The sequence below is a fragment of the Protopterus annectens genome, chromosome 8.part0, assembly GCF_019279795.1.
Source record: "Protopterus annectens isolate FY-2018-M chromosome 8.part0, PAN1.0, whole genome shotgun sequence".
Lineage (NCBI taxonomy): Eukaryota > Metazoa > Chordata > Ceratodontiformes > Protopteridae > Protopterus > Protopterus annectens.
Window position 1 is genome coordinate 1,517,786,162 of NC_056741.1, and position 27,452 is coordinate 1,517,813,613.

The following is a 27,452-nucleotide window of genomic DNA, read 5'->3' on the forward strand; positions in this document are numbered from 1 at the left end:
TTCCACCACAGCATATGGTGTCCACTACACTGTCATGCATCTTCCAATCATATAGGCCAAATTTACCGGAGACATTTCTTAACAGAAAACATTGAAAATTTATTGCTAAGAAAAAGCAAATATATAAGTTTACTCTATAGCACTCTAAGGGTAGTTTGGGGATATGTTCATACACTGGCATGGGAGCATGTCCACTGAAGTCTATGGATGCATCACAATGCTATCTCCATGACTAAGTCACCAAGCAATAAAGTAAATTTATATGGATTATTTTTAATTAAAATTTTATAAAACTTTTTCTTTCTTAAAAATTAGTTCATATATTATTATAAATGTTATGGTAACATGCAGTGATCCATGATCAAGCTGTAGCAAAACACTGTTGGAATTAAATATTGTAAATTTCCAACATGTTATAACAATGAATGGACTCAGATTACCATCCTTTTCTTTGTGAAACTGCTGCAGTGATTGGTCCCAGTAAATGCCATTCCAAGGACAAACTGGCAGGCTTTCAAATACCAAAAAAAGTCTAAAAAATAAATCAATCCTTGTCAAAGTTCTTCTGCATTTTCTTAGTGTATCTTTTAAATGGAATGCTCCCTCAGCAGTTTTCGGTTTGCATCTCGTTTCTGGGTTGCTTCACCAATCATTTCTGTACCTCTCTGTTGTCTACTATAACACAGATTAAGATATAAATCATTTGCCTCACCACAGCATGCTCTGGCATTTGGTTTCGTTCAAAGTCTCTGACCCCAAGCAGTGAGGCATCATGTTCACTAATGGGGAAAACAAACTCAAGCTGGTACAAAAATAACTTTCAATCACTACTGTCACACAGCATGAAGAAATTATGCAAGTTTGACTTCTATTTGCCCATCAGAAGTTCTCAGAAGTTCCTTATTGTTTTCCATCATAAATACATTTCTAAACTGATTTATTGCAATTAGTTGTGCATGTTTAAGTCTCCTTTAAACCTGTTTGATGTCATTACATTATTATGTAAATGGCAGCGTGCACACTGGCATTGATTTTTTTCCTTTCTTTGTTTCTGTGATGTTGCGTATCGCATCACCAACCAGGAGTTCAATTCTCTGTTTCTACAGTGCCAGCCTTGATCTGCAGTCTGTGCGAATGCATATCAGGCAGGATAAAACCGTGCGTTATATAAAAGACTCAGTCACCAACAGTCTTGAGTTTAGGTAAAATGTGAACCCTATCCAGAAGTGCTATATATGCGTAGAATTTGCTGAAAACTAAACCAGTTTATGGCAATTGTGCAAAGAAACATTTTATTACAAAAAAACTAAGCTTCTCATACATTTCATCGGAAGAGGTCAAACAAAGATTTTTCAAAGAAGGTAAGTAAATTAATCAGTAAACGGTTAAAACATCAGCAAAGTTTCAAGTTAAATAATGTTGGTATATCTTTCAAATTCTAAAAGCTGATATACATTAATAATAATAATACTAATAACAATAATAAAGACAAATACATAGAGCAAAATATGCTTAGCTTTTGTTAAAGCCACATAGGTCACAATGATGATACTGTATTTTTAAATGCTCCTTAAATAGACTCACACACACACACACACACACACACACACACACACACACACACACACATGGAAAGTTGACCCACCCACTCAAAGCAAGTACATATGTGATCTATGTTTATATGTGTGACTATATATACATGTTATTATTCTTTCATAAAACTGCTGAACATTGTTGCTGAATATTTAACTGGCAGGGAAGTGATATAATATATTTTACAAAACAATGCTTTCAGAAGTGTAACTTATCATCCACTTTATTTCTTTTCAACTTGTTTTGGCTCCACTAGTGGTCTTGACCATTTGTTACATCGCATAGCCCTAGTCTCCTTCATTTCCCCAAAGCCTGGTTTGCCCCTTAGACTGGAGTTGCTTGTGGTGAGGAAGGAGAACCCAGGGATTAAGATCTTTCATTCTAAGAGCCAACCAGGGAAGTTGCAGCAGTCATTGTGTGCTGTCACTCCTAGTGAATAATCATGGTTGCATGCGCTGACTATACAAATCACCCTATGCTGCTTGCAAGCCTTATGTACTACCTGCTATGTAGGACATGTGTTTGCATTTCCACACACCATCTTTGCTTAGTTGGAGTTTATGTACTCCATGGCTAGAGCTGTGATGCTAATGCACAGCACAAAAGGAGTGCACATCCACTACCTTTCCACAAGTTGCTCGGGCATCGGGAATTAGCCAACTCTATCTACTTAGGATTGGACAGCTGCCAATGGCCCTCACTGGTCCCTTCATTGCCCAGTCTGATACTTGAATATTAGCCTTTTGGCCCACAAACTGGGCTTTATTCCCTGTAACCATGGAGGTAGCAGCTGGGTTTAACGGGGATCTGTGTGCAACTTAGGACTGTGTAATATCAGAAATGCTACATCTTAAATGCTAGTCCAACAGCAGCTGGCACTTAAGTATAAAAGATTATCTGAACTTTTTTTTAAATATTTTTAAGATGGATTTATGAAAATAATAGGGGGAATGGATAATGTCGACCAGGCATGTTTTGATGTACAGCTGATAAAGAAAAAAAAGTTTGTAATATTCCAAGATGTCTAAAGCCTGTGTTGCTGTTGATGTTCTCAGCTAAAAGTATATTTACCTTTGCTAGAAAAACAAAGAACTCTCTTTCTTTGTGTGATTTCAGACTTGGAGTTATATTGCAGCAGGGAGTGTATCACCTCACTTTGGGGGTGTTCACTGGTACTCTCCCTATAAAATCACTTGTGGAAAGAAATTCAATCCACATTTGTAAACGTTAGTTTGACCTGCTGCCCTCAGTCAATTGTGTATCACCAAACAGCTTGTTTAAAATTCATTTTATAACCAAAGTAATACATTTGATTCTGCCATTAATAAACTCATTCTATTATGGTGCCCATTACTTCCCTATACTGATATGAGCTCCTTTTCAGGTTGATATATGGCAATGATATATTTATTTCCAAAACTAAAATAACTCACTACACTTTTGAAATGTAATATACTTAAAACGTATTTTGTGTTTTTTTAACTTACCATGCTTATATAATATGTTATTATGTAATATATTTTGTCCAGGAACACAAGCAAATTAAGCAAAGATGTACAAATTTAATTTGGGAGAGGGTACAATTACCGTATCTTTGCATTATATATACTGGAAATAGGTATATGCAGTTTCGGAGATATTAATACTTAACTATGAATTTGTTTATAAAGGTGAAATCATTACAGTAAAATCTTTCCTTATGGTGACAACAATGAAGTTTGGTAACAGTTTTCCCTGTGGCACCAGGTGTAAGAACAGTGAGCTTCTAATTAAAGCACAGATGAAACAAGAGTTCAAATCCTGAGCATTCTCTTTGCCTCACTGGCCCTCTTCAAGAGAAGTTTTGATGAGTGTATGGGAAATAGAAAATTCACACAGGGGATCACTCCAGTGGCTCTACTTGACAGAAGCACTGGGAACTAAGGTCAGGTGGCACAATGTCAGGGTAATCCTATGGGCTAGGCTTGTAAAGGCTCCCGTGCCATTAGCCTAGTACACACCTATGAACCTATGAACCAAGTTGTTCCGGGACATCTTCAGGAGGGCGTTAGATAAATATATTAGTGGGAGTTAGAGGGTTTGGGAATGGAGAGGGTTTTAAATGAAAGGAGGAATGTTTGGGAGGAAATGAGGTAAGGGTGGGGAGGGGCTTAAGGAGTGTAGACAAGTGTAGCTGGGTAAGTAATCACATTTTGGTGCAAACTTGCTACCCACCCTCCCCTTTTCTTGTGGTGGATTGGTAGGGATTATGTCTATTTTGTCATGTGGGGTAGGTGGAGAAGAGGGGCAGGCTTACCCTTTTCTGTTTCCCCTCTGGTGTTTGGATGTTCATTTCAAGGGTTTGCGAAAGGAAAGTGAGCAGCTGGAGGCTGCATGTTAAATAAGTGGAGGTAAGGATGCTGCTCATTTAGTGGAAGGTAATTCAATAAATGGTATATGAAGTGAGTCTTGGATGCTGCTTCATAAGGAAAGGTTGGATGGGTAATTCAATAAATGGGATATGAAGTGAGTCTTAAACGCTGCTTCAGAAGTACAGTAAGTGAGTAGAGGCATGGACGCTGCTTACTGGGGCAGGACAAGTAGGTCACGCTGTCCTGATTAATATTACATGGATGTTTATGCTGTGATTAAAGCAAATCTACCGTGTTCAGTTGTGATTAATAAATGTGGGTTATCAAAGCTATGTTATGGAAGTTTAATAAAGGTCGTCGAATGTCATTCGGCGTGATGTGTTTATTGAAGGGGACCGGGACAACACTTGTTATTTAAATAAGGTCCAAATTTTAGTAAGATGTCTAATACATTATGTGGATGTGAATAAAACAAACATTTTTGTTTAAAAGTCTATTTATTATAAATGGTGTGAGAAAGTATTTAGATATGCCTTTTCATGCAATAATAACTTCTGACATTTTTGCACTTTTAAGTACAGGATTGATAAAGATGTCTCCAAGTATTTGGCAACACTAAGTGGAATATAAATATATGCTTTTCTTTATTTTACAAATGTTTGGTTGATGCAAGCTTTCTTGAAGAGAAGAAAATATAAAGTATTTTCCATTGTATTTTACAAATATTATCTATTATCTGTTGCACTTGTTCACACAATACTTTCCTATGCTTTTTAAAGAATATCAAATGTCTTTTGGTCAGTATTATTTAAAAGAAAGGTGAGGAGAAATTGCACTGAAATTCAGTTCATCTGTTGTGTTACGTTAGATAAAGTTCCTTTCCCTGTTATACTGTTACATATTGTTTAGGCTGCATACAGTACAGCACTCTATTTCCCACCATAAAAAAAACTTCTAAAACCCACAACACCTATTAGAAGATACCACAATCTATAAAAATTTTAGAACACTTAATTAAAAAAAAATCAAATGAGTAAACACATACATTTAGAAAAATAAACATATGCTAGCTTTCAGATTATACAAACGCAGATCCTTGTGAAGAGAGAAATATAAAGCAGTATGTCTCAAATGTACTTCTTTAAATACATTTCTAAAGGCACAGTAATATGTGGTCAGCTGATCAGCAGTGGAAATTAGTTAATACTATACAGACAATTACATATTTATTCAAATAAAAACGGTGAAATATGCAATTATATACAATTCTTTTGCAAACATATTTATCGTCATGACATTTCTTATGAAACAAATTGTTTTTTTTTTATTTCAAAGAATATTTTATCTTTCACTCGTTACTGTGGGTATCAGAAATTGCCTGTGGTGTGTTATGACATTGTTTTATCTGGGCCTCCCTGGCTTGGAACAGTGTGGTGCAGTTTCTTTTTTTAAAACATATTCCTTCCAGCCAAAATTTCTAACCTCACTTTGACTTTTCCCTATTTGAGGCTGTAAGGCAGTAAAGAATGCATCATAGTAATTATTTGATGTCACATTGCAGTGTTACTGCCAATAGTTGTAATCTAAAGCATAAGATAAAAAAGTGATTGCAAATGTAATGTTAAAATAACCTGCAGTGTTGTCCTAGTGACTCTCAGATCATTAAATACTAAGAATATTAATGTACACACTTACATATGCACAGACAGATGCACATATACACAGCTACGCATGACAATGCATGCATGCCAAAAGAAAGTACACATAGTCATGCAAACATACAAATGCAGATATTATTGTACTCATGAAACACACACAGATATATGTAATCAATAGTATTCAACAAGGGGAACACTGTAAAGAGAATAACAGACCAACTAGGAATGATGTGAAGCCTGACCCTACAGCCAGAAGGCTTTAAAACCTCCTAGAAGGTATTACTTCTTTGTTGTCACTCAGCTTGGAGGGCATTATTGTAGCAAGAAAATATCCCTGCAATCACATATCTTGACTTTTGTATTTTTATTTGCTTTATTTTTGTAGAGTGCTTATATACACTTATTTTCGTAGAAAAAGTAATCCCTTGCTTTAATTTGTGCATGTACTTTGCAAGAGTTTTATTTTATCAGCTGCTTACTTTGGCCACACATATCTGTAGGTAAAGACAGTTAGGCAGACAGACAGACAGATACAAAGACACACATAGTTTACAGCACAGTTTATCAAGCTGGAGTTTGACAGAAACAAGTACATCTTTTTTAGCAAGGAGCACTATAGGCTTGGTTAACGGAATTGCACAGAGTTTATCAGTAGCTGAACTTTCCTGATGTGCAGCACATTACATAGTGCATGTGACAATGAGAGAAGCTGCAGACTTAACCCCAACACATGGACACACACACACACACATACACAAATATATATATATATATATATATATATAAATATATATATATATATATATATATAAATATATATATATATATATATATATATATATATATATATATACACACACACACAAACACATGCATGCACAGGTAAGTACACATGCACACAAACACAAACATGCATCCAAATATTCAAATAACATTCAAAGGATCTGGTCTAAAACTGCAATGGCACACTCACTGACTACTTGCTTTAACCCACTGACAGAACTGTTGAGGTATCATATCTTAACATCTTGACTTATTGCAAAACACACACACACAAAAGGAAAAAAATATATATATATATCATTATGAGGGGGGAGTTTTACCATATTATACACTGCATTAGTTAAATAAACTGTCTCGAGTGGTTACTTTGAGATGGTAGCATGATGCTTTGGGGGAGTTCTGTGTAGAGAAGTAATTATAATGTTGTATTTGTTACTCACTCTGTTTTCAATAAGTCTTTATGCAGCATTTTTAGCTCAATTTTTGCAGCTTTAACCAATCATGTTTTAGCCATTTACCAAGGTTAATTTATATGTGCATGCAGCACATATATGCACACATAAGACATATATGCACATTAAGGCATCAGCACGTGCAGTTTCACATGAAAACACATACTCAAATGCAAATGCTCATATAGTTACGCAAATACATACCATGGCAGGGAGAGATATAAAGATTCCAATGTGCATGCATGTTCACACACACACACACACACACACACACACACACACACACACACACACACACACACACACACACACACACACACACACACACACACACACACACACACACACACACACACGTACACACACACACACACACACACACACACACACACACACACACACACACGCACAGAACACATGTTGCATGTGTCAGCCATATTAACAAAGAAAACATGCGGAACTGTACTAACCAGCTCAGTCAGGCACATACACATAACACATACATGTGAACTCATACATGTCAACATGCACACGTACACAGTGATGTTTGCAAACATACACATCTATAGATGATGCTAATGTGTACCAGATGGATAGGTAATATGTTTCTCATAGAGGTCAGCAGCTGCTTATGATTTTTTTTACTTCTGTCATAGACATTCTCTGCACTGCATACTACAGTCTTTCACAACCTTCTAAAAAGTTCTGTCTGAGTTAATTTTAGTTACTGTTACAGATTTACTGGGCAGGTGGTTTACTTAGAAGGAGAAATATTTCCATGTTTCCCATCCTACACAGTTTTCGAAAACCTTAATGTAACCAAAAATGCCTTTATCTTACCAAAGGAAAGACAAACCTGAAATTAGTGTTATAATTTGTTAATATGTGAGAGGCAGATACTCACTGCCTTATTTGTAAATTTTATCAGCAAAATGTGTAACATAGCACTTGTGCACAAAACATGTGAGACAAAAAAGGGGAGTCAAAGAAATAATAAACCATGAAGAAATGAAAATATCAATAACACATTTTTATGACATGAAACATTGGAGGTTTTTCAGAAAGTTATATGAGTCGATAAAACAGAGTCTGGGGCTGATTAAACAGAGCACAGGACTGATTAAACAGAGTGCAAGACTGATTAAACAGAGCACAGGACTGCAGTGTTTTCTTTTATACTCTAAGTGATGACAGTGCTTCATGTTACTGCTAATACTGTATGTGATGACAGTGCTTCATGTTACTGCTAATACTCTGACTATGTGATGACAGTACTTAATGATACTGCTTATACTCTGACTTTGTGATGATAGTGCTTCATGTTACTGCTTATACTCTGACTTTGTGATGACAGTGCTTCATGTTACTGCTTATATTCTGACTATGTGATGGCAGTGTTTCATGTTACTGCTTATATTCTGACTATGTGATGACAGTACCTTATGTTACTGCTTATACTCTGACTATGTGATGACAGTGTCCCATGTTACTGCTTATATTCTGACTATCTGATGACAGTACTTCATGTTACTGCTTATACTCTTTGTGATGACAGTGCTTCATGTTACTGCTCATATTCTGACTATGTGATGACAGTGCTTCATATTGCTGCTGATACTCTGACTATGTGATGACAGTGCTTCATGTTACTGCTTATATTCTGACTATGTGATGGCAGTGTTTCATGTTACTGCTTATATTCTGACTATGTGATGACAGTACCTCATGTTACTGCTTATACCCTGACTATGTGATGACAGTGTTCCATGTTACTGCTTATATTCTGCCTATGTGATGACAGTACTTCATGTTACTGCTTATACTCTATGTGATGACAGTGCTTCATGTTACTGCTTATATTCTGACTATGTGATGACATTGCTTCATGTTGCTGCTGATACTCTGAAAATGTGATGACAGTGCTTCATGTTACTGCTTATATTCTGACTATGTGATGACAGTGCTTCATGTTGCTGCTTATATTCTGACTATGTGATGACAGTGTTTCATGTTACTGCTTATATTCTGACTATGTGATGACAGTACCTCATGTTACTGCTTATACTCTGAATATGTGATGACAGTGCTTCATGTTACTGCTTATATTCTGACTATGTGATGACAGTACTTCATGTTACTGCTTATACTCTATGTGATGACAGTGCTTCATGTTACTGCTTATACGCTGACTATGTGATGACAGTGCTTCATGTTACTGCTTATACGCTGACTATGTGATGACAGTGCTTCATGTTACTGCTTATACTCTGACTATGTGATGACAGTACTTCACGTTACTGCTTATATTCTGACTATGTGATGACAGTACTTCATGTTACTGCTTATACTCTATGTGATGACAGTGCTTCATGTTACTGCTTATACGCTGACTATGTGATGACAGCGCTTCATGTTGCTGCTTATACTCTGACTATGTGATGACAGTGCTTCATGTTACTGCTTATACGCTGACTATGTGATGACAGTGATTCAAGTTACTGCTTATACTCTGACTATGTGATGACAGTGATTCATGTTACTGCTTATACTCTGACTATGTGATGACAGTGCTTCATGTTACTGCTTATATGCTGACTATGTGATGACAGTGTTTCATGTTACTGCTTATACTCTGACCGTGATGACAGTGCTTCATGCTACTGCTTACACCAGCATGATAATGAGATCTGTTATAATGTCATTATCAGGAATTATTCACTATTCTGAGGTCATAAACTTTAGAGTATGAAAACACCAAGAGAAACCAGGGTACATGGCACAAGGAAAAAAGGGAGAAGAATTCATTAGATTTAGGGTAGGTAGAAATAAAACAAAAACATCCACATGATAGCTGGACCATTACCTGCTGACGTAAACTCCTCCATATCTCCAGTTCTCCTCTGTTTATTTTAGCTTCTGGGTACTGGGTTTTGCTACCTCCTCAGTGGTGGTGCAAGTTAATTTCTGATGTACTTTCCAGGAGGCAAAGAAAAGATAGAACCTTACTGTCTGCAGCATTAACAATGCCACATGGTCTGTCTTGACTTTGGAGAGCAGGTATGCAATAACATGCTGCACACTTGCTGTCATGGAAGCATCACACAGGCATGTGTCTGGGTCCCTTTAGGAACAATGCATTCCCTTGCAGATTCCCTGACTGGTTTCATCACCAGGAAGTCATAAAGGATATATATAAAAACAGCCAAGATACATTTCCCCAGGCATCCAGGAACATGGCACTGATTGCTGTTCTCCATAGGAAATCACTGAAGGTGCACTTTCCAAGTGGGCATTGGCAGTGTTTCCTTATTTGAGTTGGTGTGATTGTGCAGGTTATATATGTAAGTTTAACAGGTAGGAGGGACTTGCCCCAACATCTGGGGGGTCAGGGGTGCTTACTTCCCTGCAAAAATCACTTGCAATTTAATTTTTAACCCTTCTCTGTTTCTGAGTTTCATTTTCAGTACTCTGTTTCTTTGACATTTTGACACTCAAAGTTACATTAAAATCATTCCACCCTTCAGAAAGTGAGATGTTATTAGTGACTTAAAGCTACATTCCTGCTCAGCTCTCCAGATTCCCAGGATGCTAACCAATTCTGATTCTGTGTTGCTAGCAGCACTGGAGATTACTTTTCCTTGTGCCAATGGGCAGGCATAGATGTAAAGAAAAATGTCTTGAGGCCTATGTTTTCACTGCTGTCATGACTGGTGGCATCACTTTGGACACTTGGAGGCTATCAGCTGTATGTTATGCCTAAAAGAGGTAACTACAGGACTATACCTACACATTCTACTATGTCTTATTATTTATGTAAGTCATAATACTTTATCATGTTATCAGACTCATAAGATTAGTGTAAATCTGTTCAAATGTGTCATTCATTTTTTCCCTTCTTTCATACTGTCAGTGTGGAATATATACCCGATGCCTTCCTCTCTATCAACAATGTTTTGACACATGTGGAGACCAGGCATGGTCACTTCAAGTGATTTTGCCAAGTCATAAAACTGAATACTGTCACAGTCTGTAGCAACAAGGAATGGACACCTAGTTTGATGCCAGTAAGATACCTATAACCGACATATAGACCAATACACTAAAATCTTAGAGCAACTATGGTTATTCTTTTGAAGCGTCACGCAGTGTTGTGATATAACAAGTTCTGAATTATAGTGGAGGCCTGCTCAGCTACTGTGTCATAGTAATGATAACATTTACACAGAGAACTCACTGGTGGGCACAGAATGCCTCACATATCCCTTGACAATTACAAGATGCAAATCATATAAACTTTTGTGTTGTGGGCATACCATTTTGTAAAGTGCAGCAAGACCCTGGCATTCAGAAGTTTATGAAATGTTTACAAATAATGTAATAAAGTATCCCCAGGTCCCATGTGCCCTATTTTGTATACTAAAAGGAACATAGCTAGTTAACTAAAAAAGGGATTATATTGTATAAGGAACCTGACCTACTAAAAAAAGGAACCAGGTTGTGTAACATAGCTGGACAACTAAAAAAGGAAACATCTGATCCTCTAATTCAATTTGAGGCATGTATGTGGGAGAAGGGTCATATACATATCTACTCTTCTATGAAGGCAGAGACAGTCTAACAGAATCAGTAACTTTCACCTACCTTTGCTCTCTTTTACAGTTTGACTGCCTTCCAGGAGAGTGTCAGTTTCCATGGCCAACACCACTCTGCCTAGTCAATCATTTCAAGTCAGAGATACACACACACACAAACACACACACACACACACACACACACACACACACACACACACACACACACACGCACGCACACACACACACACACGCACACACACGCACACACACACACATATACACATACATGTCCCTGATGAAAGATCAAATGCTAAAAAGAGTGAACATTAGAATATCAAGCCCGGATAACCAGAAACCCGGAAGCTCGGATGGTACGGGCCATCATTATGTGATATTATGGTAGAGTGTGGTTTAGGATTTTGCTCCTTTTCCCATTATAGTATAATTTTGGACTTGGTATATACAATTAGCTGGGGGTGTGGGGGGGGCAGTTCCTGATGTGAGGGTGTAGGGTGGCTTGCACCCTTGCAAAAACAGATTTTATGTTTCTGGTGTAACTTTCCAGCTTCTGAGTTTTCAGTTATCTGGGCTCAATTTTTTTATCATTTGTGCACACAGCTCAAATGGTTCTGTGTTTTGCTTGAAGTGATTGATCAGGCAGATCTTGCACTGGCTATAGGAACTACCATGTCCAGCAAACCAAGTGAATAAGACAGTTGTGCTGCACCTCAGAGAAGTAACACAGCATAGCTTACTAGATCAAAGGATTAACAGAGCAGTATGAATCCAATCAAAGGCTGAATACAACAATACTACAGCACGGAACATTAATAAAAAGATTAACACAACATGCTATAATTAATCAAATCATTAGGATTACATAGTTCAAAGCACTAAAGGATTTACATAGCATAGTTTTCCAAATCCTAGGATACATAAAATGAAAGGCATAAAACAACATAGCCCATCAAATTATAGGATAAGCACAGCATGTTCTACAAAATCAAATAAATCATATAACATGGGGCACTGAATCAAAGGAGTAAAAAAACAACGTTTCACTAAATCAAGGGCAGCATGATCTACCAAATCAAAGGATTAGCAGGGCGTAGTGAACTAAATTGAAGGATTAAAGTGTAGTGCACCTTAGCAATGTAATAGTAGAGCATGGTACACCGAATCAAAAGATCAACACGGAATAATTTACCAAATGAAAAGATTAATGCAGTACAGTGCACCAGGTAAAAATTGTAACACAGCATGGTTTAAGAAATCAACAAATCAAACGATTAACAGCATGATTCATGGAGCCAAAGAATGCATACAGTATGGAAGATAAAATCAAAAAATTATCACGGCATGATACCATGTCAAATGATTAACACAGTATTGTTTATCAAAAGTTATTTACTTATTATATTTTCTTGACTGTATTAGTCACACTTTGCATGTGGCCTCTTCAGGGAAACCTGAAGTGGTAGTTAAACTATTAAAATATTAACATATAATGGTATAGAACATCAAAGGATTAACACAGTATGGGCTTAGGAATCAAAAATAAACACAACATGGTCTATTAAATCATATGATCAATACAATATGGTTCAGCAAATAAAAGAATTAATGCAGAATTCTCTACCAAATCATATGATTAATACAGTGTGGTTTACCAAATAAAAGAATAAATGCAGCATGCTCTACCAAATTATATGATTAGTACATCATGGTTCACCAAATAAAAGAATCAACACAGCATGCTCTACCAAATCATCCGATGAATACAGTATGGTTTACCAAATAAAAGAATGAACATGGCTTGCTCTACCAAATAATATGACAAATACAGTATTATTCACCAAATGAAAGAATTAATACAGCACCATGCATGAAATTATAGGATTAGCACTGTATGATACACTAAGTCAAAGGATTAGCACAACACATTGTACCACATGGAATGACATGGCATGCTCTTCCAAATTAAAGGATTAACACATATTAGAATATGTACTACCAGTCATTTCCATACTCTCATCCCCAAAACTGAGTTCTTGTTCAAGCCATAGTAAATTAAATCATCAGATTTATTTATCTGTCCAAGAACAGAAAGAATCTAGTGTGCTACTCTTTCCACATGACACTGCCTGCTGGTGTCAGTTAGAGCCATATTACTCTTAAATAAACCACCCCACTGCCTAGTGCATGTCAGCTATCTCGTCACTTAGATTGTTTGAAAGGGACAGACTTATTCATTTAGAGGATCTGAAGCTTTTTTATAGGGAGGCCCCCCAATGCAAGCCAGCTACCACTGAAAAAAGTCTTCCCAAACGCAACACCTACCTGTTGGAATGCCATTCTTGATTTGCCATTAGGTAAATTAATGATCAATAAAATTCAAGAAAACATAAAGATTTACCTAGTGAGTGAAAACAAAGGAAACTGTTTCAGGGATGCCCAAACGTCAGACACCATACTTATGTTCAGCATAGATTTATACAGGATATAGACATGCCACTCCCTCTATTGGTTTCAGTGCAGATATTCAAAGTGTACACTCATAACATGGCATGCCACAGTGCAGTTACTCAGTGCATCAGCATGCCATGGTGCACCATCTCAAAACACTACCTCAGCATGGTGCATTGAATCAAAAAGTTAACACAGCATGATCTAAGTTAACAGAGTAACACAGTATAGTGCACTGGATCAAAGCACTAATATAACACCTACTTCTGGATCAAAAGATTACCAGCATGTTCTACCAAATCACAGTATTAACACAATATGCTATACCAGATCAAAGGGTTAATGCGGCAAGTCCACCAAACCAAATGACTAGGACAATGGGGTGCACCAAATCAATGGTTTAATACAGCAGGTCTACTGGATTAAAATAATGTGGTCTACGAAATCCAGTTATCGACATAGCATGGTCTAGCAAAATCAAAGTAGTAAGACAACATAGTCTGTCAAAACCAAAGAGGCAACAGAAGTGGTCTATCAAAATCAAAGGATTAACACAGTATGATAGACTGAATTAATCCTAGCAGATACAGCATGGAACTCCATATCAAACAGTTAATATATTGTATATGATGAATCAAAGCAGTAAAACAATAAGTGTATGTAAATCAAAGTATTAACTCATGTTCTACTGAATCAAGAAATGAAGTCAGCATGGTGTACTGAATCAAACATTTAAAAGAGCCTGCTCAGTTAAATCAAAGTTTTAACATGGTGTCTCCTACTCAATGAAAGGACACACTTACGCCTTGCTAACTTGCACTGAAGGTATGCATGCTTAGCAACTTTCTTCAAACTCTCATTTCATATTTTGTATTTCACAGAATGTCTTAAACCTTTATCTTTAGTTGCAAATTACATTTCTTTAGTCTTTAGGACTTAGCTGTCAGAGCTAGTAATGAATCTACCAAACTGTGTATGGTTATTACTGAGCTACAAAATCAAATTCACATGCAAAGTTCAACACTTTTGCTCAAATTCACCAACATTATATGTATGTATTCTGATAGGATTTCAGCACATTCCCTAGGCTTTTATCATTCTGTTGTATTTAGTGAAGGGAAACATCTGTTGAAAATCAGGACACTCATTATCAAACAAGGGCAACATCAACTTTGGGTTATTATGGCATTTTCTTTTTTTGATCTGGGAGTATAACTCAGCTAATAACTTATAAAAGTATAAATGAACATCATCATCTACATTTGGGTTTGATTCCACAACCCCCAGCCACACACTGTTTGTCATCGTATAACTTAATAAGAATGTTCCCAGATCTCCTCCAGAAAAATATGTTTTTGCAGTACAAGACTTTCTAATTTAACAGCTATCAAAAAAATGAAAATAAAAACTCATTCACACTTTCATTGTCTGATGAATTCCTCTTGAAATTCCAAGAATCACAATCCTCAGAATAACAAAACTGTAAGAGAAAATATGGGGAAAGTATTCTACGTCTAATGTTGTCGAACTTTATTCACCCCAAGGTACAGCAGTCTTAGAGTTACTATATATATATATATATATATATATATATATATATATTTATATGTATATGTAGATATATATATATATATATATATATATATATATGTATATTTAGAGGTAGGGATCTGAATTGTGTATCCGTTGTTGGGGGTATGGGGGGGGGGACCTCTTTACAAACACAGATTAATAGAATTATGATGACCTTCATGATGCACTGTATTCTTTTGGAAACTGGTTTCATAGCTGCCAGACTTGCATTTGCAGGTGATGCTCTTCTGATTGGGGCACGGTTGAACCTAGATGTCAAGTACCTCAAAGTATCCATCAGAGCTACTTAGATAACTGGAGCTTTGTACTAGCATGGTGATTAAATGAAAATGTATATATAGTTTGATGGCAGTATTATTTTTGATATGTTAAGTTGTTTAACTTACTAACCACAACTGCTTCTAGTAAGGGGCAAGAAGGAACACATTCCAATTCCTACTCCTCAGTTTTTTTCCTACATATGGAAATTCAAAATAAACATTTTTACATGACAGGAAAAGGAGACAACAAGCCTATCTAGCCTACCCTTTTAAGTGCATTGAACTTTTACTTGCATGTATCCATACCTTCCCCTTCCCCTTCTTATATGCTTAATATTTGTTTGGATTATCCCTTAATTACCATGGGTCTAAAGCTGTCTCTGTGACAAAGTATTTTTTAGATCTAGGCAGTAGTTAATCCATGCAGTATGCTGTCTGTGCCTCCTCTCCCCCTGGTCTTCCTGTATAGGATGACCCTTCACACTTGGCTTGACATGATGTGATGGACTAAGTGTTCCCTGATCTGGTCTCAAGTAAGAACAGGCTCCTCTAACATCTGGTTTTATCAATTTCCCTACATACCACTGATTTTTGGGAATTTTCCTCTGGATTTCTCATTATTTCCTAACGTCCCTTTGTTTATACAATGTCTAGAATTGGGTGTGTCCTGACCAAGGCCTGGAGAGTGGCCTGGAATCTATCCTGCTGAAGACACACCTTAACATTCTATTTATTGCTATCAACTGCCTCACTTTCTGCACACAGTGGTCCAGTGGAGATGTGACCAACACCCCTGCATCCATTTCCTGTTCTAATTCTATCACTTCCACTCTCAAATATGATATTTCACACCAGACTTATTGTGGTCTAAATGTAGTACTTTGTATTAATTTACAATAAATGCCAAGTGTCACCTTCCTGTTTAATTGTTGAGCCTTTATATAAGTAATTTGTTATAATTTTTTCTCATCCTCAAGTTTTGTAACTATTTTCTGTTATCAGCCAGAGAGGTAAATCTTGCTTGAAGGTTTAACATCTCTTCAAAATGGTTACCACACTGCACCCCAACTCAGGTCAACTTAGGAAAATCAAATGTCCAACTCTTAGCCCTCTTTCAATCATCCTTCATGGCTCTGGATGACCATAATAAATTCTTGATATTCTTAGATGATACCAGTAAATGCAAGGGTTCTTTAATCCTTGTTGACTTCAACTATTCTGGAGTACCTGCACTTTCAATGTCTATGCTCAGCGATTCTTGGGTGGAGCCTCCTATTCAAAATCAAAACACATTGCAAACATTCAGGGTCATGGCAAATTTCTCCTTTGAAATTACCATCCCCTCTCAAGTCATCCTAGAATTATTTTCGACCATCATGTTATCTCTAAGGAACATGTTCTTAAAGTGCTGTCAAAGGGCATGAGCACTTCTTTCATGGACTCAGGTGACATACCGTATTGTCTAATAAACAGCATAAAACATGCACTCACTGAGCCCCTCCTGAAATAGTTTAAAGTTAGCCTTGGTAAGCGTATGCCATTATATGTATAATCATCAGCCTCAGAAATCAGGACATTAATGATAGCCCTCTACAATCAGCCCTCTACAAATTATATTTAGAAGAGGCAGAAGCATAGCTGCTACTAAAACACAGCACCCTACTTTCTCAGCTCTTCAAGTGAAGAGAAAAAAAAGCACTTCACTCTAATTAGCCAGTCACTACATTGTTGCAGCAATCAGCTTATAACAGACAGTTAGACATATAACCCTCCAGCTCTTCCACTGAAAACAAAAAAAATCAGGTCCCATTTGTTTTTTCAAACTGTTGCAGACTACATGCTACAAATGTAAATTTAAGGAGCACAACAGCTCTCAGGTTTCAGTAAAAAAAAAGAAAACAGAGATGTTCTATTTTTTAAGTTTTAAACTGTAGTAAACCACATGCTACAATGTAGCAAGCATTTTCTACATTCTAAACCACACATGGAGTGTTACACCACTCATTTTGACTGCAACTGCAATACCAGATTTTAAAAGGCAGTACTGTGTTAAACAGAGATCCAGATTGGTTGATCTTACCCTCTACAACATTTTGCACTCAGGGCAGTTGACCCTCTCATCCCACCATAGTTACACTACCATTAAAGGGCAGGTCCTGCCTGCTTAATCTTGTCTGCTTCTTTGAGAAGGTCAATCAAGTAGTTGATTGACAGTGGTTACACTGTCCATGCTGCCTACCTTGATCTGGTCAAGGCATCTGATATCATACCACATGATGGAATTGTTGATAACTCGGTCACCATAAACATAATTCACAACATGATAAGATGGACAGCCAACAGGCTTAAGGATAGAATATACATTGTCCTAGCGGGCGATGCCTTCTAAAACAGACAGAAGTTTACCTGTGGCATTCTCCAGGGATCTGTACACAGTCTCCTATTGTTTGGCATCTGTTTTTCAGACTTCCAAATTGATAACAGTTTACTGATGATAGCAAGCTGAGTTGGATTATCAAATCCCCTTTGGATACACAGACATTCCAAAAATAAAAGTCAAATGCTGGTGCTTAGAAAAAGAGTTCAAATGAAATGTCAAGAAAATGTAGCATCACCCTGTCAGTATGTAGAAACATTCTGAGACATACTGAAAATAATCCCACTATCATATGAATAACTGATTGGAAATCTGGGTACTTGGATTGATTGCTCCCTATTCTTTGAGCATCATATGGCAAGTGTAGTTAGGAAACCCTTCTACATTTTGCAACTAATTAACAAAGGCATCTCTTTTAAAACAAAGGAAGTTATTGTTCCCCTATATTCTGCATTAGTCAGACATATTATAGAATATAATGTACCCTTCTACATGTATCTAGCCTGGAGCATTAAAAAACTAAAAATAAAAAGATTCCAAACAAAAGGATTTCTGGTCTCAAAACACTTTAGCTAACAGGAGAGACTAGAGCAGTAAATACAAGGAGACATATCATATATGTGAGCAGAACTCATGAAATCAGAGCAAAAAAAGGATGTAGGGGTGTTGGTCACCTGAGGGGAGATCGGTACCTAGCTTATCATGCTTGTAGGGATCCATTTTTCTTGACCTCCTTTACTTTTATGGGTCAGATTGTTAGCCAATATCAGAAGAACCACAGATCTCAACCTTCATCAGGGAATAAATAAAAACTAGGTTAGCGAGATGTTCATCATCTAGTGCCTCCCCTTGTATGGCAAGCAATGTAATTCCTTGTCATCCTTCAAAAATAGCTTACACAGATGGATGGATGTCCATCAATATGGTTTGGACTTCAAAGCACTGATAACCTTGCAAAGGGTGATAGAGCTTGAGGGTAGGTGTTGGGAAGGCAGGTATGACCCCTTACCTTTTATATCCTAAGAGCCTATGAAAAACAAAGATAAGTTCAAAAGAAGTAAAAATGTAACTTCTGGATCGTCAAATTTACGCCAGCCCCATTTATGCTCCAACAGAACAGCATATTCTAAATGAATAATCAGCTGCCATATTTTATTTGTTTTAATCAAATAGATAAATATGCAGTTTATGAATTAAGGCCTCAGAGTTTAACGTTTAGAAAAACATTGTGGAAGGCAGGTAGAAGTGAATTTGCTAAACAGTCATTTAGCAAAGATATTTTAACCACAGTCATTCAGTATGAAACATAAGGAAAAAAAACAGAATTATAGTATAGCTAAAAGCTAAGATAACCTTGTTCTTTGAGTCGTATGATCTCAGTGTCTGAGCCAAAGCTGTTCCAGGCTGTACAATTGTAAATGGTCTGGAAGTCTGCTCTCACAATATTGCTAATTGTCAAAGTCGAGATAACGCCCTCCTCTGTGCTGACTGTTTCAACAGTATATCGCCCAGATGTTCCAGATTCCAGTACATTCTCCTTCCAAGACCAGGCCTAGTACAGCATAACGAAAAAAACAACAATACATTTAATGAATATTTTAATTACTTTTTTACTTCTACAGTTGTATTTTAAAATTAAAACTTTGAGTATGTTCCTCCACAAAAGACAAAAGAACCATCAAAGTGATGTTAGCTAGTTAGGAGTTTGTTTAAGTTTTGCTAATCATGGATAACAACTTATTTCTGCAATTTAGTACTGTTTCTGTTCTGTTTACATATATTACTTATATACTGTATTTAGTTTCCAGGTGAAAACACTACACTGAATAATTGCATCCCAGGATAACAGAATTAGGTGATGCACATGACGTGTCCAAATGTAGCATACTATACAGAAAACATGGGCACATAAATAGCAGCAAAAGTGTTTAGATCAGTTGTTTGTGTTTAGATATTTTGCATTTTAAATCAAACAACACCCACACGGTATTATAAAACATTAAAAACACACATTCCAGCAAACCGTATTTGTCTAAGTGCAATTCCACATTGTGATAGTAAACCATATATATATATATATATATATATATATATATATATATATATATATATATATATATGTATCTGCATGTGTGTCTATAAATATAAAATAAAATGGTCACAAAATAACTGGCTACACCACCAATATAAAAAAAACATACTTTAGTTCCTATGCATGCACCCACACATAGCCACGATGAATGAAAGCACAAAGATTGTAGGGGGGAAGCAACTGTGAACTCTTAATACTTTGTACTATTTATATATAACAACTCCAAGATTACACAATAGCAAGAATAGGGCATACTCTCAATCCCCTCTGTGGGGTGTTCTCACACCAATAGAATTGTACTGTCCGGCAGTTAAGTTGATAAAAGTGTGAACTGACAACTAGTGAAAGAAAACACATCAGTCAGCTTATTTGCTTTCTACATATCACATACACACATGCACACATGCACACACACACACACACACACACACACACACACACACACACACACACACACACACACACACACACACACACATATGTGTGTGTGTATATATATATATATATATATATATATATATATATATATATATATATACATACATATATATATATATATATATATATATATATACAGCTATACACTAGACAGTTATATAGATAGCTATAGATATAAATATAGATATAGCTATATAAGTGTCAAAATCTCTAAGACCCAAAATATCTAAACCATAATATTGAAATAGGGAGCAAGGCCCCTTGTGCCTAAAACCATCCCTTACAACTTATGTATACCAATTCCAGATCACACAACAATGAAAGAGTACCAGCAACATTAGATACTTTGAATTTAGATGAAAAGAATGTAATACTCCTAGGGAGACTGAAGGAAGAGGGGGGTGTTGGTGTTGCCATTGGACGCCTTCTCATCATCCTGCTAGATAGCTTTCTAATCATGTGATAGTGGAACTGCTGCGGTTTAGAGTGGAGAGAATACTGATGAGTGTATTGTGATTAATCATGTCAAAGGCCTTGGATAAGTCTAAAAATATGGCAGATACAAATTCACCATTGTTTCTAGGATGGTTAACTGTGTTAGTAAAGGATTGTAGTGCTGTGGTTGTGCTGTGAAAGGGACAGAAGCCATGTTGGGTGTTTGATAGTAGTTTGTGTGTCAGAAGGTAGTCCAATAGTTGGGTGTGTGCATGACTCTTACAAGTATTTTGGATAAGGGAGATAGAATGGCAATCGGGTGATAATTAGTGAGTTCAGTGGAATTCCCTCCCTTGTGTAGTGGTAGAATGTGGGAGGTTTCCCATATTACAGTTACCTGGTTTTCAAATATTGATCAGTTTATGAGTATGGCTAGTGGGTAGGTTATTGCTTCGAGTGCACTTTGTATAAATTCTGCTGGAAGGTTGTCAGTGGCTAGGGTTGCTGGTTTAAGTTTTTGAAGTAGTTTTTCATAGTTATAACCAATACTGTGTGTAAGTTGAAGTAGCAGGTGGAGTCTTGGGAGTTGGTATTGTTCTATGGAGCAAGAGGGGTAGGGATACTGACAAAGCCTTGAGGGTTGCCTAGGGATTGGATAGTTTCTGTGAAGAATTTACTAACTCATGATGCAATATTATCAGAATTGCCAGGAGTTGTTGTTGGGGCAGGGGTGGTGGATTTTCCTGGTTGAAGTATGGTATTAACTGCTGAACAGAATTTTTTTTTAATGTTTATTTTGGATGTTTTGGTAATAGCTGATTTTGTCTAAGTCTGTTAGTTTTTTCATTTTATTCCAAAGTTCTAGATATGCTTGCTTAGTTGTTTGTGTTTCATTTTTTTGAAATTGTTGCCAGGCTTTGTCTCTAACCTTGAGTAGGGATCTACATTCTTTAGTTAGCCAGGGTGCACAGTTAGATTTAACTCTGACAGTAGGGGCAGCATAGTAGTTTAGTATGTCTAAGAATATGCTGTTGAATGAGTTTACTGCATCTTCAAGAGATAACTGTTTTACAAATTCCCATTTACAGCTATTTAGAATGGTGATGAAGCTATTTAAGTTTAATTTTTTGTTTTCTGATTAAGTGGAGGATGGGTTGGATGACTTGGTGAGTCCAGGTCTTAAGAAGAAAGGCTGGCTGATGGTCACTTAGACTGTCCAGCAGACAGCCTGATTGAGATGCCTGAGAAGGGTTGCTAACCAAAATCCAGTCAAGAACTGACGGTCTTTTGAAAGATTTATCAGTCCGTGTAGGGGAGGTGATGAGTTGAGTACACCCATGTAGGTTTATATGGGAAAATGGATTTTCTGGAGAGCAGTTAAGAGAATCAGTATTGAAGTCTTCCATCAGAATTGTTTCTTGTAGGAGAGAGCTGGAGACCCAGAGTAGTATGTTTTTCAGAGTGGGGATATTGTTTCCTTGTGGGATATAACCATTGAAAATATTAATGTGTTTTTTGGGATTAATTTTTAATTTCACAAAGATAAGTTTAGCGTTGTCAAATTCAGGAATGTTTAAGTCTAAGTGGTATAGAATTAGGTGATTTTTACATAAGATAGCTACTCCTCTGCCCTTTTTAGATTTCCTCTCTTTTAAAAGAATATTGTAACCTGAGGCTATTTCATTGTTATTAATATTTTGTGTGTGTGTGTGTGTGTGTGTGTGTGTGTGTGTGTGTGTGTGTGTGTGTGTGTGTGTGTGTGTGTGTGTATATGTGTGTGTGTGTGTTTTGCTTTATGTTTATTATTAGTATATCTGGAGAGTATAAAGAGAGTAGGGCATGCAGGTCATAAACTTAATTAGTAATACGTCTGATATTCCTGTTAAGGAGGAGTAAGGGGGTCTTGTTTTTCTGTAAAGTTCCTTGGGTGATAGTAATTGAGTTATTAACTATGGTGGGTGTTAGAGTGGGACCAGGATTGGGGTGAAAGTCTCCAAATTGGCTTAGCTGGTTTAGTAAGTGTAAGTAGTGTTTAACAAGTTTATCTAGTAGTTTTTCTAGCTTTTGAGAGGTGTGGGAAGTGTTTCTTACGGGATGGACTTTGTAAAAGTGAATGTCTGTGTTTGTGGTAGAGAAAAGGGTGGGTCTGCAGTATAGTTCAGAGATATTTTTGGGTGTGTAGGTGGTAAGGTCTGCCAGGGAGGGGAAATATTGTATTGCAGTAGAATGTAGTATGAGGTGATGAAGTATAAGAGTAGTAGCATAGAACTAGTAGTAGTTTGGAGGAGTGTTATATGTAAGTCTTTTTAAGGTAAACCATTTTATTTGGATAGTTTGAATTTATTACATGAGTTAGATATTTTGGGTTGGGGTGACTAACATGTATGTGTAGAGGTTAGTGAGTGTGTTAGGTGGTAGAAAGGAGGTATAGAGGTTTTGTTGGGAGTAAGGTGATATGGTCTGTAGTAGGGGTGGAGATATTCAGCTTAAAGTATTGCTGTTGTTTAGTAGGATTAGTTACTGGCTATTTGGCTGATTATGCTAAATAGTAGAGGCTTGGGGTATGATTGGTTAAGTAGGTGTGGTCTATAGATATCAATGTAATTGAAGAAGGGGTGGTTGTGAATGGAGGTAGGGTAGGGGAGCAGAGTGAGCCTGAAGGGTGAATGGAGTGGGCAGACCATGGCCCTTAAGCAGCTCTAGAAGAAGAAAAATGATCAGTAAGGTGAACTGTGATATAGTAATGGAGGAAAGGTAGAGGAGAGAGGATGTAAGGGATAAGTTGTGCTTATTTTAGTGAAAAAGGGAGGATTAAGTTGGAGTTTTTTATGAGAAAACAGTCGCCTTATTTTAGAGAAAAAGGAAGGGATAAGCTGGAGTTACTGTTTAGAAGAAATAACTTATTTTACAGAGAAAAGGAAGGGATAAGATGGAGTTTTTGGAGGAAAAAAGTTGTCTTAGGAGGGAGGAAACAAGTAGATGGATATAGAGGGAAAGGGACAGTAAGAAAGGTTATCAGGATTAGAAAACTAAGAAAGAAGAAGTAAGAGGCCTGCAATTTAAGAACACTATGTTAGGTTTAAAAAAAAGGCTTTCTATTATAAATTCTCTATGTAAGATTACAGAGAGAGATTTCCTACTAAATGACAGGAGGAAATGAGAATTAAGTGGCATGGAGGGTGATACTGGGTTGAGAGAGCCTGGGGAAGTGAGGGGTGCTGTACAATGAAGCCTTGTAGTCAGAGACATACCAACTCTGAGTTTGCACTACAATGAGGAAAAGGTTACATTTCCATATCTGTACAGTGATCTTCATTTATAATGTCAATGTCATATCTGCAAATGAATACGCACTTTCGTAAAATTACCTTCAAGCATTTTCAGTTCGGTATTATAAAACATTAAAAACACACATTCCAGCAAACCGTATTTGTCTAAGTGCAATTCCACATTGTGATAGTAAACCATATATATATATATATATATATATATATATATATATATATATATATATATATATATATATATATATATATATATATGTATGTATCTGCATGTGTGTCTATAAATATAAAATAAAATGGTCACAAAATAACTGGCTACACCACCAATACAAAAAAACATACTTTAGTTCCTATGCATGCACCCACACATAGCCACGATGAATGAAAGCACAAAGATTGTAGGGGGGAAGCAACTGTGAACTCTTAATACTTTGTACTATTTATATATAACAACTCCAAGATTATACAATAGCAAGAATAGGGCATACTCTCAATCCCCTCTGTGGGGTGTTCTCACACCAATAGAATTGTACTGTCCGGCAGTTAAGTTGATAAAAGTGTGAACTGACAACTAGTGAAACAAAACACATCAGTCAGCTTATTTGCTTTCTGCATATCACATACACACATGCACACAGGCACACACACACACACACACACACACACACACACACACACACACACACACACACACATATGTGTGTGTATATATATATATATATATATATATATATATATATATATATATATATATATATATATATATATATATATATATATATATACATACATATATATGTTTATATATATATATATATATATATATATATATATATATATATATATATATATATATATACAGATATACAGCTATACACTAGACAGTTATATAGGTAGCTATAGATATAAATATAGATATAGCTATATAAGTGTCAAAATCTCTAAGACCCATAATATCTAAACCATAATATTGAAATAGGGAGCAAGGCCCCTTGTGCCTCAATCCATCCCTTACAACTTATGTATACCAATTCCAGATCACACAACAATGAAAGAGTACCAGCAACATTAGATACTTTGACTTTAGATGAAAAGAATGTAATACTCCTAGGGAGACTGAAGGAAGAGGGGGGTGTTGGTGTTGCCATTGAACGCCTTCTCGTCATCCTGCTAGATAGCTTTCTAATCATGTGATAGTGGAACTGCTGCGGTTTAGAGTGGAGAGAATACTGATGAGTGTATTTTGATTAATCATGCCAAAGGCCTTGGATAAGTTTAAAAATATGGCAGATACAAATTCACCATTGTTTCTAGGATGGTTAACTGTGTTAGTAAAGGATTGTAGTGCTGTGGTTGTGCTGTGAAAGGGACAGAAGCCATGTTGGGTGTTTGATAGTAGTTTGTGTGTCAGAAGGTAGTCCAATAGTTGGGTGTGTGCATTACTCTTTCTAGTATTTTGGATAAGGGAGATAGAATGGCAATCGGGTGATAATTAGTGAGTTCAGTGGAATTCCCTCCCTTGTGTAGTGGTAGAATGTGGGAGGTTTCCCATATTACAGTTACCTGGTTTTCAAATATTGATCAGTTTATGAGTATGGCTAGTGGGTAGGTTATTGCTTTGAGTGCACTTTGTATAAATTCTGCTGGAAGGTTGTCAGTGTCTAGGGTTGCTGGTTTAAGTTTTTGAAGTAGTTTTTTTATAGTTATAACCGATACTGTGTGTAAGTTGAAGTAGCAGGTGGAGTCTTGGGAGTTGGTATTGTTCTATGGAGCAAGAGGGGTAGGGATACTGACAAAGCCTTGAGGATTGCCTAGGGATTGGATAGTTTCTGTGAAGAATTTACTAAATCATGATGCAATATTATCAGAATTGCCAGTAGTTGTTGTTGGGGCAGTGGGGGTGGATTTTCCTGGTTGAAGTATGTTAATAACTGCTGAACAGAATTTTTTTTTTAATGTTTATTTTGGATGTTTTGGTAATAGCTGATTTTGTCTAAGTATGTTAGTTTTTTCATTTTATTCCAAAGTTCTAGATATGCTTGCTTAGTTGTTTGTGTTTCATTTTGTTGAAATTGTTGCCAGGCTTTGTCTCTAACCTTGAGTAGGGATCTACATTCTTTAGTTAACCAGGGTGCACAGTTAGATTTAACTCTGACAGTAGGGGCAGCATAGTAGTTTAGTATGTCTAAGAATATGCTGTTGAATGAGTTTACTGCATCTTCAAGAGATAACTGTTTTACAAATTCCCATTTAAAGCTATTTAGAATGGTGATAAAGCTATTTAAGTTGAATTTTTTTGTTTTCTGATTAAGTGGAAGATGGGTTGGATGACTTGGTGAGTCCAGGTCTTAAGAAGAAAGGCTGGCTGATGGTCACTTAGACTGTCCAGCAGACAGCCTGATTGAGATGCCTGAGAAGGGTTGCTAACCAAAATCCAGTCAAGAACTGACGGTCTTTTGAAAGATTTATCAGTCCGTGTAGGGGAGGTGATGAGTTGAGTACACCCATGTAGGTTTATATGGGAAAATGGATTTTCTGGAGAGCAGTTAAGAGAATCAGTATTGAAGTCTTCCATCAGAATTGTTTCTTGTAGGAGAGAGCTGGAGACCCAGAGTAGTATGTTTTTCAGAGTGGGGATATTGTTTCCTTGTGGGATATAACCATTGAAAATATTAATGTGTTTTTTGGGATTATTTTTTAATTTCACAAAGATAAGTTTAGCGTTGTCAAATTCAGGAATGTTTAAATATAAGTGGTATAGAATTAGGTGATTTTTACATAAGATAGCTACTCCTCTGCCCTTTTTAGATTTCCTCTCTTTTAAAAGAATATTGTAACCTGAGGCTATTTCATTGTTATTAATATTTTGTATGTATGTGTGTGTGTGTGTGTGTCTGTGTGTGTGTGTGTGTGTGTGTGTGTGTGTGTGTGTGTGTGTGTGTGTGTGTGTGTGTGTGTGTGTGTATGTGTGTGTGTGTGTTTTGCTTTATGTTTATTATTAGTATATCTGGAGAGTATAAAGAGAGTAGGGCATGCAGGTCATAAACTTAATTAGTAATACGTCTGATATTCCTGTTAAGGAGGAGTAAGGGGGTC

The 27,452-nt window shown here is 36.5% G+C and overlaps 1 protein-coding gene across 1 annotated transcript in view; it reads right to left on the reverse strand.

The window, feature by feature from the left end:
• KIRREL3 (kirre like nephrin family adhesion molecule 3) overlaps positions 1-27,452 on the reverse strand; it is a 2,095,651-nt gene that overhangs the window by 139,554 nt on the left and 1,928,645 nt on the right. Inside the window, exon 11 of the mRNA XM_044081102.1 lies at positions 19,461-19,659. Within this exon, the coding sequence (XP_043937037.1) occupies positions 19,461-19,659 (199 nt within the window). The remainder of the gene's footprint in view (positions 1-19,460; positions 19,660-27,452) is intronic.